The 14,764-nt window shown below is 41.1% G+C and overlaps 1 protein-coding gene across 7 annotated transcripts in view; it reads right to left on the bottom strand.

The window, feature by feature from the left end:
- Nucleotides 1-1,721: 1,721 nt before the first annotated feature.
- The window catches only part of pcloa (piccolo presynaptic cytomatrix protein a), a 39,407-nt gene continuing 26,364 nt past the window's right edge, over nt 1,722-14,764 (bottom strand). For 3 of the 7 annotated variants that reach the window (XM_086058230.1, XM_086058226.1, XM_086058228.1), the window contains 16 exons: nt 14,318-14,443; nt 11,686-11,794; nt 11,535-11,599; nt 10,473-10,648; nt 10,335-10,385; nt 9,791-9,921; nt 9,406-9,432; nt 8,863-8,956; nt 8,257-8,328; nt 7,952-8,177; nt 6,043-6,210; nt 5,554-5,695; nt 5,401-5,456; nt 5,159-5,293; nt 4,036-4,181; nt 1,722-3,945 (listed from right to left, as the gene is read on the bottom strand). In XM_086058230.1, the coding sequence (XP_085914356.1) occupies nt 3,802-3,945; nt 4,036-4,181; nt 5,159-5,293; nt 5,401-5,456; nt 5,554-5,695; nt 6,043-6,210; nt 7,952-8,177; nt 8,257-8,328; nt 8,863-8,956; nt 9,406-9,432; nt 9,791-9,921; nt 10,335-10,385; nt 10,473-10,648; nt 11,535-11,599; nt 11,686-11,794; nt 14,318-14,443 (1,868 nt within the window). In that variant the 3' untranslated portion in view covers nt 1,722-3,801. Of the gene's footprint in view, nt 3,946-4,035; nt 4,182-5,158; nt 5,294-5,400; nt 5,457-5,553; nt 5,696-6,042; nt 6,211-6,486; nt 7,081-7,951; nt 8,178-8,256; nt 8,329-8,862; nt 8,957-9,405; nt 9,433-9,790; nt 9,922-10,334; nt 10,386-10,472; nt 10,649-11,534; nt 11,600-11,685; nt 11,795-14,317; nt 14,444-14,764 lie in introns of those variants that run through there. The other 4 variants (XM_086058232.1, XM_086058229.1, XM_086058227.1 and 1 more) reach the window with 4 other exon arrangements.

Genomic DNA, 14,764 nt, shown 5'->3' with positions numbered 1-14,764 from the left:
GAAGTGCAGATCAGAAGAATCGCTCAGAGAGAAAGAGGCAAGAGGATGAATGACAACGTAGCGGACATAAAAGAAAAGAGAGAACAGAGAAAGATAAGAGGTTCTTTGATCCAACCGTGAGTGGAGTATCACCGTATCTCAATGTCAAAATGACCTTCGAAGACTGGAATATGCAAATGTTTTGGAGTTTGGTCCCCATAGGAAAGGTCACTTGATGGAATTTCAATTGGCGGTTTGGATTCACAGCTGGAGTCCAACAAGACACATAAAGCATGTTTAGAGGTCTCAAAGCAATCAACATACACGTGAAGTTATTTCGCCCTCTGCTGGTAGAACTCTTGAAGTGTGGGTGTGCTTAATGTTTGGTCCAGGAGGCCAGTGGATTCGTCCCCAGAATCCTGCAAGGATGCTGCTGTGGAAAAGAGAATTTTGACTTTTTAGGTCGCTTCTTCTGTCACAGATCAATCAAATCCTCCATACACACGCAGTCCACAGTCAACCGACTGGATTTACAAGTGTGGCGCCATCTTTTGGTCAACTCCTGTTACCTCATCTCTGTGAACATAGTCTGAAGAGCAGCCACCCAGTCCTTCAACTTGAGATCAACCTTATCTTAACCCGAAGAACTGCATAACCACCCGGTTAATCTCGAACGCTACATTGAATCCGCAGAAGAATCGCTGAACCCGATAAAACTGAAATCTTACCCTAATCCTCTGAAGAAATTAAAGATCAAACCTGTTGTGTGTTCCAAGATCCTCTAAACCTTCCCCCAAAATGCAACCAAATCTCTATCTTTTATCAGGAAAACCTCTAAAACCTGAAGAATGTGCAATCTACCTCTATTATCTGGAATAACCAGAATGTTGCAGGTGTTGTGAATCGCTTAAGAACCTCTGACCATATAATCCCTGAGTATTTAGAGAAACTCAAACCTAACCCAAAGAACCACCTGAAAACATAGTCTGTACTTGACTAAAAAGCCTCTTAACCCAAGTTTTCTGAAGGTCTTTAAGCCCCGCCCCTAGTCCGAGAAAACCTGAAATCCTACTTCTACGACTTTAGAGAATCACTAATAAACCCTGCAGGACCTTTAACCTACCTTCAATCATGTGGATGAACCTGTAACCCTAACTTTGAACCTCAAAATAATTTCTAACCAAACCCCTGACTATCGGGAGCTCTACAAATCCACTAAAAACACCTAAAAGACTAGCGTAATCCTGGAAAAATCCTCTGGAAGCCCCGACTTCTCTGAAGCTCTTTAAATCCTCCAAACAACCTAAAATCCTATCCCTATGACTCAGGAGAACCTCAAACAAAGTCTAGTCCTTTGCACAACCTGTAAACTACCTTAAATCCTCCCCCTCAAACTTAAAAATAATTTATAACCCTAACCCCTCAATATCTGGGGAACCTACAATCCTACCCAAGAATTCTAGGGAACCGTTTTAAACACAACCAAAATCCTTGGAAAAATCTACAATTCTCTGGATAGCTTTGACCTTAAACCCTAGCCATAAACCTCTGAGGAACTTATAGTCCTACACCCTAACAATTTCTAGAATCCAAAACACTATCTCAAATCCTACAAAGTACCTGAAACCAACTTTACCCTATGAACTTACCCGAAGAACGCCAGCCTGTAAAAGCTAAACCCTGCCACACTATTCCTCGAACGAAACCATATCCCGGCCACAAAATAACAACGCAACAACCCCTCATTTGTACTCATATTTAATATTTAGACATGGGGCGGGCAACAGCCTTTTTTTTTTTACAGCACAATTTGCATAATTTATCAATACCTCCTGTATACAATCACAAAACCATGACAGTATAGATAGATATTTTTTTTCTGTTTACTTACAAGTGGGGGGAGAACTGGACGATCATCATTTTTGAACAGTCAGCATATATTATCAATAAATAACACCCCTGACCCCACCCTCACCCTTGACATTTTGTTCTAAAGCCTTCTCTACACGTCATTCTCTATTTTTTTAATGTAGTAATAATCATCATTTGGACACAAAAATAGTATGAGCCACCAAGGAAACATGCAACATCCAGTGTGAGCACATTGACGATTCTCCTGCGACTACTCCAGCTGTCCAAGTGTGTGCGTGTAAATGTGTGTGTGTGTGTGTGTGGTTAGTAAATGCTGTACTGTACATTGACCGAGAGAAAATCTATTTTTTTTGTTTTTTGTCCGTTAAAATACCTATTGCTCCCCAAGCCTGGTGTATTTTTAAAAAAGACGATGTATTTACAGGCTTAAAGGTGTGTGTTGATATTTCTTAAGACAGACCAAATGACATGCATTGGATTGAAAATAATACTAATACTAATAAAAGACGTACACTCACGGTGACCTTAAAATCAGTAAGTCCCTTTTTGGTCATTGCTGGAAATGAAGCGAGAAAATTGCAGGGAGGCGTTTTTATCGGAATTCTCTGTAAACGGGAACAATTCTCTGAGTTGTAAACAAGCACTACATATATACGTATCAAAAAAAGCACACCCCATATATACTGTAAACAAAACAAACCGTCACACAGGGAAGAAATGATCATGTTAAATAGAAAATCAAGATCAGAAAAATAAGATAAATAAATAAATAATACACATAAAATGCGTCATTTCAGACTATTGTTACTGGAAAATCGAGACGTGATCGATAAATGGTCTTGCAGGCAATAAGTGACACAATTGCCTGTCAATAAATAAATCTGAAGTAAACAGCTAAATGAAAGTTAATGTCATATTTCAGTCTGTCGTTGTTAAATGAAATGAATAAATGATTTCAATGAGAATAAATAATACCAATAAATAGCAATAAATAAAAATAGAAATAATATTAAATAAATACAAATATAATTAAATTCTTAAAATTGTGAAATGCTATTAAATGGTAATAAAAGCGTAAATGTAAAAAAGATTAATACAAATGAATACAAATGATATTAAAATGTGTCACTGTTTCATATTTCAATCAATTTGTGCTGGAAAATGGCGATGACAAGGTTGCATAGAAAACAATTTACTACTTAAAAAAACAACAAATAAACAACAACAACAACAACAATAATCTGTCTGGAATACTATGCGTAATATGTTTCGACCGTGGATCAAACAATTAAATCTCATCTTTTTCTTATTTACCGTGAAGTCGCTTTTACATTCGAGAAGGAAAAGTGCACCAAAAAGACACATGACTATAAATTGGGGGCATTGTGTGGGAAAAACTTGAACATCACAATCATCAAGACTTGATTGTCTGTGATAAAAATCATTATATATCTATATCTATTTATACTATATGTTCTCTATATTTCTTCATTCCAGTTAGGACATTTTGTTATGTACAAGGTGTGTGTGTGGCACACTCCAATACTCCAATTTCGTAAAAAGCAATATTCTTAAAGAAATGATAATAAATAGAACTCTGTTTGTTGACATAAAAGAACGTCCCGAAGTGGAATGCTAGGTAGTGTGTGTTGGATATGATTTCCCTTCTTGCGCACATGACAAACCAATAGAGATTTATGCTTCCTTCTAATAGAAAAATAAATAAGAGTCCTCATTGAGTCATTGACAAATGCTTCCAAAGGGGCTGAATGAGTATCTCCTGTACATGTGTGTCCCTGTATTTCGTGTGTGGAGTGTTTTGTACCTGCTCGCTTGTGTGGTCCACTTCCTGTTCAGGTTAGCGGCTAGCTCATTCCTGCAAGTTAAATCAATCTATTCCCCCCACTGCCCCCCCCCCCCCCCTGTGGCTCATCAAATGGCACGTTCCGCCTAGGAGTGGATCTGCGCGGTGCTGGCGAGCAATTTGTGCCAGCTGACCACACGCTTGCGTAGGTCCACCTTGTCCAGCCACACGTAGGCCTCGCCGATCAGCGTCTTCTTCATGAATTTGCCGCCGTTGGACACCAGGAAAAGCTGGGAAGGAAGCGCAGCTATTAAGCGCCGGCGTAGTGATGCTTTTTTGGGGGTGAGGGGTGGGGGGAGATGGCGGGCGGCACGGTTCACCTGCAGCGAGTGCCCCGCCGGGTTCATACAGAAGCGGAAAGTCTCGTTGAAGGAGGGCTCGCGGTCATGGCGGCACACGCGCGTCTTCTTCTTGATGATGCGCTTCTGCGTGGCGATGTTCACCACGTACAGCTTCACGTAGAGATCTGCACGGGTCAGGATAAAACATAGTTAATACGGTGATTTTTGTTGTTTTTAATGGCAAAATCAAATGAAAGTACAGCTAATTACATCAGTAAATGAGCCCAAATTATTTTAAATATTTTGTTAAACTATGGATATGAAGATGTAGAAATTTTGTTGGAAGGCTGATTTGATTTATTGTACATATAAATTATTATATTTTCATTAAATATTTTATTGTTTAAAAATGCAAGCATTGTCTGCAATAATAATCCTCATCATCATCAACAAGATTACATACTTTCGGAGCCCCTAAAGTGACATGAAGAAAAAAAGGAAAAAAAAGAAATATGTTTCTCATTAGGAGTCGAGAAAGTTTTCTCGTTTAAATGAGAAACTTTGTTCATCTCGTCTCATTAGAAGGAGAACGTAGTTCATTGTATGCATGCAAGTAAAAATGTTTCTCATCCTGAGAGAAACAAATTTTTCTTTTATTCCTCCCATGTCATTTCAGGGTACGTTATTTGAAATAAATTAAAAAGTTCATTAATAAATTAAATTGTGAAATGCAATCTTTAACTTTAGTGGCACTTGTATTCATTATATTTAAGTGACATTTTATTCTATTTTATTTTTAAATAAATTGCCTTTTATTTCATGCAAGTAATGAATTAATTCATGTTAAAAAAAAAGGGTTTTCACACCTTCACATTTAATTACTTTTATTTAATTGACCATTTTTAGTTCAGAAGAAACAACCCTCCCCACTAACGCAAATACTATAATCATAAGCTATCAATACACCAATTTTATTTTATATTATTATTATTTCGTCTTTTATGTCTGGTGTGTCATTGTAGAGTGCCTTGTTGTATTTTTTTGTGTGGGACCACCCTCGCAAAGGAAATGTTGCATCTCAAGGGGCTTATCCCACAAAAAAAAAAAAAATTCAACAACAACAATATTTTATTTGACGCGAGTAAGAAATGTAAAGATTAACCAGGCAGGTGGTCTGCAGTCTTGAACTTGTAGGTGATATTACGACACTGCAGAATCTCCAGGACCAGGTGATCTCCCTCCGTCCTCACTTCCTTCTTCAGTGCAATCTTGATCTCACCCATCACCTGCGACTTACCTGCACCGGGAGGACACAGTTCGCAGTCACTTCATGTTATTTATACTATGTACACAACATTTGATTTTAGACAGCTTAAATTTGAGCACAAATAGTTTTAGTCTCACCATCAGAATCACCTATGGATGATTTAATTCCATCAGTGCCATTTGGAATCTTTCCACTAAATAAAGAAAAAAAAATGAAAAAAAAAAAAATAAAACCTGTTTATTTAATGTCAATTTTGAAAGTACTAAATGCTGAAAAGCAAGGAGACTCACAATCGGGGCACCTGGAAGATGGCGCTGTCCACCTCGTTCATCTCTGCGTCCTCGTCCAGCAAGCTGTAGGCACTGCCGCTTAGGCCGCTGTCCAGTGAGGCCGCTGTCATGGGGGCTTCACCCGACCTGTAGCTGGCGCGAGCTACGGCACACAGTCACACCGTGAGCACGGAGAACATCCAAGGAGGACGACAACGACACAGGACGGACAGACTGACTGCTCATGAAAAGCGCGGTAATGAAACATGGATGACACACATTATGAAATGCACATGAGACCAATCAGAACATCATTAGTTTTTAGTTTGAGATTTTTGCTGAGTGGTATCCATGGCGACGACACACGACTCACGAAAAAAAAGTGTGCGTCTCGCTGCATGGATCTCAGCCTGTCGTCCTCTCTCGTTCCCCTGCAGGTTAGTAGCATCCTCTCACATCACAGGGAGGGAAGGAAGGTTGGGGTTTTTTTTTTGGGGGGGGGGGGCTCACCTCGGGCAACGTGGGGTCTCTCCTCCGATACGGCCTTCCTGAGGGTCAGGTGACGGCCGTCCACTCTGCTCCCATTGGCCGGCAACGGCAGGGCGGGCAGCCAATCCGATTGGCCTCTCTGAATGGTGAGCACACCAACTACGCTGTGTCTCTGCCGGCCTGGTAGGCCTGGAGGTTGGCGTTGTGGATGGCGTGGGAGGGGAGGGGGCGTTGTTAGTGGAGGGAGGGGAGGGTGGTCCGACCCCAGGATACAGAGTTTGTGGGTCAAAGTTGAAGATGGGAAGAGGAGGAAGATGGAGATTGAGAGAGAGTCCAATTGTCTGTCAATCACATGCACAGGGGTGTGCGGCTGCCGCAGAAGTGCATTGTGGGTCCCGTCGTTTTTCAAATGAATACCAAAAAAAAGGAGAGGACTGCATGCACAGCCTTCAGGAGGAGCCTCGGACATGTTTTTGTAAAAAAGAGATATTAAGGGAGGGAAATCTTTGAGAGTTAGGGTTAGGGTTAGCACATCATTAATTATGTTGCTTTTAGAAAATCTGATTACACTGCAGGGTTTTTACAAATTTTGGCCATGATGTCTCTTGTAGAAAGTTCTGGCGTCCTCTAGTGGCGCATTTCTGGAGGTGACGGTTGTGAGGTGCCAAATTATAACTCAAGTGAAGGTAAAAAGCCAAATCAAATAAAATCAAACTGAAGAAAAAAAAAAGTTGATGAGTGCGAGGCGGCCATGCTGCGCTGGCGTTTATTTGCGTCTTGGTTTACTTGGCTGGAGGCGTTGCGGCGGCGTTTGCTGCTGCTGTGTCGGGCCTGTGTCGCCCATTGTTGTTGTTGTTGTTGTTGTTGCTATGGCAACACCTTGGCCGCACCCGCCGTTGCCGTCCTGATGGCGTTGTTGCCATGCGGCGCTTTTGGAGGAACGCGGGCGAGCTTGCGGCACGTGTCCGCGGCTGGGGCTTTGGCTCTGGCTCTCAGACGGGGACGGCTTGGACCTGCTGGGGCTACTGTGACATTTCTCGAGAGGGGGCACCTGCGTGTCTAAAACAATCACATTCACCAAATTAACATTAAAAAATGCTGCCTAAATGGGCTGTGGTACGAGACCAGTTTGAAATAACTTTACAAATTTACAATTTGCATCATCAAAGTTAGATCAGTATTCAGGCTGAATTGTTTGATGCCTAAACGGGCTGTGGTCCAGCACCATTTTGCAGTAATTTAGTTTGAGCTATTTTAGAACTGTATTTGATCGTTCAAAGACTAACTCAGATTCAATTTTCGCATGTTATGTAAAGAAGTCAAAGGGATTAAATTTATTTATTAATTTGCTGCCTAAATGGGCAGATACTTTGAAGGATTTAATTGTTTGTTTTGTTTGTCATATTGCAATCAATAGGAGATGCAGTGAATTCGGGCCCGATTTGCTTACTGCCAAAACGAGCAGCAACGTTTTATAATTAGTATGCACAAGACTATGCAGCTGTCCTGAAAGAAACAAACCAGAAACGCATTGAATTCAGGCCTAACTTGCTGCCTAAACAGGCTGTAGTGCAAGGTATTTTATAAAATTACTTAGAAAGGTTTAGAATTGTTGTCAATAAGTTTACGTTTACGTAAGTCCTGAAAGAAACTAAAATGCGACACAAGGGATTCAGACCCACCTTGTCTGCTGCGAGACAATTCTGAAGTAATTTTGACTTTTGTCCATAAGTTTATTATGCTAATGTTAATTAGACAAAACTGTGAAGCTCCCTGACGCTGGCTAAAACGAGGCCTTGGAGCTGGGTGACCATGGCAACCAAGAAGACAGATCATGGGAAAGCAAAAAGCATGACGCTGAAGCTACGATGGTGGGAGTGCAAACATCAAGCGGGAGGTGTGAGCGAGCGGGAACGCGCGGTTCTCATACCCTTTGCCGAATCGGGAAAGATGCCGTGACTTCGGCTTTTGATCACCGACGATTTGGGAGAGTCCTGCTCGTGGGCGGATCCAGCGGTTTTAGGAGACGAGGTTTTGGAGGAGCCGTGTCGGCTCTGGTGGGAGCGGCGGTAGTGCTCCCCCTCCGTCTGCGGCCTGAGGGGGAGCCACCGCGGGACGTTGTCCAGTTGGGCCGTGTTGGACAGGTCGATAAGGACCTGGACATCCGTCGGGAGAAAAAGCAAGTGATGAAAAGGAAAAGGAAAAGAGGAAGCGACTGGAGGGATAATGACTTACCTCTCCCAGGAAATCATTGGAGGAACACTTGTCGTAATCCCACACGCTCACCTCCAGTGTCTTTTTCCGCAACTGAACGCACATTTTGCGGCCATTTAGAAAATTGACAAACATGATGCTTATTTTACTTTTAACCACAAAAAATCAGTAGCTATAAAATGCTACCTAACATTGCTGCAGACAGGTTCGATCAAGCCAAATTTTGCGGCAAAAGACGTTTTATTTATTTATTTATAAATTTTTTAAATATGGTGCAGTCAATATATTTTGAAGCACTTAATAGCATGAATTAAGGCTCAACTTGTGTACTCTCTCAACTGGCTAGTGCAAGACCATTTGGAAGAAATTTAGATAGCACTAAAATTCATTTATTTATTCAGCCTTAAAGTAACCATTGAGAAGGAAAGTAAATTCAGACCTGACTTGTTTTCTGCCTAGACGGGCAGGTAACAGACAATTTTGAATGAATTTCAGTATACTTAATGTTTGCATAAACACGGTTATGTTATGAAGTCTCGAAGCCAACATTGGGTGAGTTGGGGGCTGTAAATTCAGCCCCATCTTGTTTACTGCCTAAAGAGGCTGGTCAGCAAAATCATTTTCTACCTGCTCCAGGTGGATGTTCTTATAGATGACCGTCTGATTCCACTCGGGGTTAAGGCTCTTGCCAGCGTGCTTGGACCGCCTCTTGTTTTCAGCACTGGTGGAGGGAGGAGAGAAAGGGGAGGGGAGGGTTGGGTTGGGGGGGGGACACCATCCATTTCATTACTGACACTCGAAAAGAAGAGCATAATGGACCCCCCATGTGACACTAGGGCGGACGGGCGGGGGTGAGAATGGACGGAATGCACATCATTCGGGAACTTGCACAATGTGGCGTGCGTCGATGGCAGGGTCGGAAAAGACATCTTTAAATCCGGTCGGTTGCTATAAGCTTATGCTAAATGTAGCAATATAGAAACAAGTGTTAGCTCGTTAGCGTGGAAGATTTTTTTTGGGGGGGGGAGAGTGCAGGGTTAGTTTGGTTAGGACAAGGGTTACCTATATTTCAGCAAAATGAGCAGGGCCACATTTAAAAAAAAATATATATATTTTACCTTCACCAAACTGACAACCAAGAAAACACAAATAAAAGTGTCAATCACATACCTGGCGTTCTGGACAACCATGACCTGACTGAGTGGGGGTCCAGCATGCATTAAATATAGAGAACATACAAAAAAAAATCAATAGTCAGAGGAAGTGAGTTTGTGTCGTGTGGGTTGGGGTCTAGTGTCAGTGTCAAGACGGAGGTGGGGGCATGGCACACTGGCTATTTCATTAGGGATACCTGCACCAACGAGATCCAATACAACAAGTCATAATTTTTTCCCTTTGTGGGTGCGTGAGCGTGGAAACAGGGAGCATTACAGTGAGAATGGCACTCGTACCGCAGCGCTATTGATTTGATGCCACTGAGAGCACACAACCCCAAAACAGCAGCGGGGCATTTGCTTTACTTTAGAAGACTGTATGAAAAAATATTTGGACTCACCCTCGTCCCGGCAAGAGGTACACCTTAACAAAGGGGTCCGAGTAGCCGTTGTTGTCGCGTGGCGCCAGGTTCCGCGCCTGCAGGACGTGCACGATCAGGTTGCCCAGCTGCTTGTCGTAGTGGATTTGAAGCTGCAACAAGACAAAGTATGATTAGTGTGGACGAGGCCTCAAAAATAATGATCTAATCATAATTTGCTGCCTAAATGGGCCTGAGCAAGATAAGTCATTTTTACCTCGATATAGCTACGTTTGTATCATGTTTCTAAATCTTAAAACAATCGCAGTAACCAAAAGGCTTTCAGGCCCAATTTGTTTGGTGCCTAAACGGGCCAGGGGTCACCAACATGGTTGCTGTTCAAATTTAACAAGGAAACGGTGTGTAATTCTGCGAGAACATAATTAACTGCAGCATCCATTCGTCTGTTAGGTTTGAAAAAAATCCTGGCACCACGTCCACTAAAGGGGCTGAAGAAAGACAATTTTGAAGGAACTTTGACAGAGATTGTAGTAGCTAGGCCTGAAAGTAACCACACATGACTGACCTGTATGTCACCAGTGATTGGGTGTGACGGGGTCTTGCTTCCATCTGTGGCCTGCAAGGGAAGAAAAGGTGCTAAGACATGCAGGAAGAGAGAGAACAAAGGAAGCGTGGTCCAACTTGACATGCGAACAGCACTCGCCTTGCCGCTGTGCCGTTTCTTGCTGACCGACGGCGAGCCCGGCTGGGCGGGGCTGGAGGTGGCCGTCAGGCTGGCGGAGGAGGCGGTGGATGATGGGGCCTGCTGCTGGGACACCTTCTGTAGCTCGGCCGCCAGCTGCTTGGGGTCCACGCCCGGAGACCTGGGAGGCCTGTCACCTGAAGGAATTTCAAAGTTAGGTGACTAGATTTCACTGCATTACTCACTTCTAGTGTTAATTTTATCCGCCATTTTTAAATTTAGTCTCAGTTTTAGTCCAGTTTCAATCACATTTGTTCGTTTTTATCATAGTTAGTCAACCTCATCCTGTTTTTATTTAGTCCATTTTTAGTCAAAATAAATCTAGCATTTTAGACTTTATTTTAGTCCAAGAAAACTTTTTTTTTTTTGTCTAGTTTTAGTCAACAAAAACTGTCAACGTTTTAGTCTAGTTTTAATCAGGACACTCATTTTACCCCTGTATATTTTTAAGTCAGCAGATTATGTTTAACATTTTGGATCTAACACTATGTCACATAAATTTTTCTCTCATCTTTTTGATGAAAAACAACTTGACACACATGATATCAACAAGTTGTTATTATGGCTATGCTATGAGCTAGTAAGTTAGCCAACATTAGTTTAGATTCAGATTAACATTATTGTTGGAATGTTATAGCTGTTGGATTAATGTTACGTTATAACTAAAATGTACTTCTTCTTTTTTTTTTACCTTTGACCGTGAATCCACCTCCTGTCTGTCGCATGTGTTTGTGCATGTTGCACTATGCAGATTTTAGAAGGGGGTGTGTCACTGTTTGTCACATTACAGTGTCAGAGTGACAGATCTTGTTTTTGTTCATGAACTAAAATGTCCATAGATTTTAGTCCAGTTTTTATTAAGTGAAGTATGAATGCATACTGATTTAGTCCCAGTTATTGTTTATTAATGAGGGTTTTAGTCTAGTCTAGTCTAGTTTTAGTCCAGTGAAAAAGTGTATTGACAAAATTATTTTTGTTTTGTTTTTGTTGACGAAATTAACCCTCCTGACATCAAAAGCTTACTTTTGCTAGGCTCATGGAAGTCCAGGCGCTCGGAACCTTCGGATTCTGCCAACATGTTGAGATCTCTGATGTAAAGAAAACCAATGCTTTGAAACAGCAACAAAAACGACAAAACAAAAACCTTCAATGTGAAATTTGAGATTGTACTCACAGCCTGACGCACAATTCTGCCTCGCTACACGAGTGGCCGACAAGCCCTTGCACCTCTTCGTAGGTTTTTCCCATCAGCGGGATGCCGTTCCACTCCAAGACTTGCATTCCTTTTTGGACAAGAGACATAGTTTGGGAACAAGGGATTGTTTTGTTTTTTACATGATTCATGTGCGGTTTCACCACATTCTTTCGGGGGGGAAATACACACACTGCAAAACCTGGAGAGAAAAATAGTAAAGAGGAATTAAAATGATCAACGATCTGCATCATGAAGTTGAACACAGACAACCAAAACCCACAGCAGCAAAAACACAACCGAGTGCAAAGACACTTGACTCCTGATTGTTGTGGTTGTTCACACAGCAGAGCACGGCAAAGGCAGGCTGTCAAGACTTACATGGCCTGAAGCAGCTCATCAGCAGAGTCCTCTGCTTGCGTCGCACTGCATGTATTGCACACAAATTAGCCATCTCGTCATTCGCATTTTCGCACGGCTTGAGATGTCCTATTCGCACATTTGCCGACGATAGCAATAACACCACGGCGGTCACAAATTCAATTAGCAGCTTGAATGTGTTTTGTCAAATGAATGAGGACAAAATGATTTGTTATGGTGCAAAATCCCAAGAGTTAGCCCAGATGGATGGCTCACTATAGAAGCTTTAAAGTGACCCAATGTCTTTCTCCGCTGCCATATATCGGCGGCCTCAGGAAGGCCATAAAGTCCTGACACGCTCCATGCAGACCCCGAGCTGACATAAAAAGCTGCCGCAAGCAGACGGATGGACGGAAAAGGTGGACGTAGGAGGTGTTAACTGCTCCCAGACTGCCGTTGTGCGGAATCATTGATTGCTGCTTTTAATGTATCAAGCGGCAGTTTGGGTCACATGATGGCAACGGACAGTCATACATCAAGGACCTGTGATCATTATTTTTATAATAATCAATACTATTATTATTATTGTTGTGTATGTTAAAGGCAGATGGCAACTGTTTTGGGCAGGGGTGAGCAGAATTTGTTCCCAAGTGCCACAATTCAAGTATCATTGTAGATAGGTAAGAAATAAAAACAAAGTTCAATGGTTTATTTTAACAATAAAAATAATGATTCATGTTGTCCATCCTTTTTTGGTGGGGGGAGTGGGGGTTAATGGGGGATGGGCAAGTACTGATAGTAGGTTTCAGTTTATGAGCCAATACCCGACAACGGTGGCCAATACCAAAACTGCCCTCTTCTGGCCATTTTATGATCAGCAATTAAAAATTGCAAATAAGGACAGAAAAGTGACATTTACTTCATGCAATTTGAAAGAAAATGCAATATGGAATATATAATTCTCAAAAAGTTTTTGGGGAAATTTGATATATCAAAACTACTAGTGGTATCAGTACTTGGTAATGGTATCAGTGACTACTCAAGAGTTGAGTACGGTTTGGTCTATAAAAAAAAGTGAACACACCTCGTTTTTTTATTTGTAATTAATCTAATCACAGTCTACTAATAATTTCATAAATCAAATATTTAATTATATATCAAAAACTCTTTATGATGTAAATGAATACATTCAAACAATAAAATAGTTAACTCATATTTTTAATTTCAGCAAATAATTGACCAATTGATTCGGAACCATAACATTGGTTATTTGAGCAATGAGCATTTTTTGTTTTCATTATGTACTGTATAATAAATGACTATTTATTTAATTTGATAAATGAATAAAGAAATACATGCAAACATTAATAAATACTAGGGATATCAGGTGATTAATTTTTTTAAATCATAATTAATTGCGTTACTTCAATAGTCAACTCACGATAACCGGTAATCGCAAATTTTATATCTGTTCTAAATGTAAAATAAAATGTACAGTATTTTTTTTCTTTAAGTTTTGATACTCTTGTTAATATAAAAGTGGGAAAATGTTAAATTAATACAAATATGGCTTCATCTTTTAGTCATTGATACAGTAATTTAATAATAATTCATAAAATTGAATAAAAATTTAAAAGATGTACTCCACGCTAAAATACAAGTGTGATATTGATTTGTGTGGAAGTCATTTATCTGCCACTAGATGGCATAATTGCATTTGTAAGACATTGGTGACAGCTCAGTGCATTTTTCTTTTCTTAATAAGAGCTATCTAATCTTTAACATGAAGTAACTTGTGAATTTATGCACATTTCTAAACTTGTATAACAAAACTCGACCCCAATCTCCACAAATATATGCATTATTATTCAATTTAATTTTGACGTGGATGAGTCTGCTGCGTTGCGACTGGATTTCCCCCCAGTACAGGCTTTCCAAGTAAGGGGCGGTCATTAATCACGCGTTAAAAAAATGAGTGGCATTACAGGAACTTTAAATGTACTCAAAATTAACGCACTAATTTTGACACCCCTAATAAATACATTTTATTTAAATTTTATAATATTTAGTTTTGGTCAGGTGACTTTTCTGTCACAACGCACAGACTAAAAATGAGCACTGTTTTGTTCCGTTTCAGCCTCCGTAATAAAAATGGGTCGGGGTATAGAACAGACCAGAGTTTGTGGCCCACGGCTCATATTTTGCCCAGTCCTGGTTTAGTGAGAGTGAGAATGATGGGACATAAGGCGCTCACCTTCCAGGATCTTCCCTGTTTGTTCCGCGGCTCCACCAGGTAGAACTTTGGAAACATAGGCTCCGATCTCTCCGTTACCACCAGGTACCTCTTTCCCACCGACAACACGGATACCCAGTCCGTTTCCTAGCAAACACGTAAAGATGTCACATACACAAGCACGAAACCTCTCTCCAATGATCCATGTGTTAATTACGTAATGGTGAGTGTGAGGCCCTGCGCCATTTTGAGCACGGCAATAGCTGCCGGGTGTGGAGGGGAGCCAAACGGAAAGGGATGCCAGGAAATGAAATGTCTGCTTCATGCGGTGGACAAAGGATAATGATGGGTGAAAACGCTTGCCATTTTGTTTAAAAGATGGATCCAAAAAAGGCATGCGGTGCATTTTTCAAACTGATCCCAACCTTTGAGGATCATTCAATCAATAGACTGCAAAAAAGGTTCTGA

Source organism: Leptonotus elevatus, chromosome 17 (assembly GCF_054856555.1).
Source record: "Leptonotus elevatus isolate MCC_2025b chromosome 17, RoL_Lele_1.0, whole genome shotgun sequence".
Lineage (NCBI taxonomy): Eukaryota > Metazoa > Chordata > Actinopteri > Syngnathiformes > Syngnathidae > Leptonotus > Leptonotus elevatus.
The sequence above is the reverse complement of the archived record's forward strand: the minus strand, read 5'-3'. Positions and strand labels throughout refer to the sequence as shown.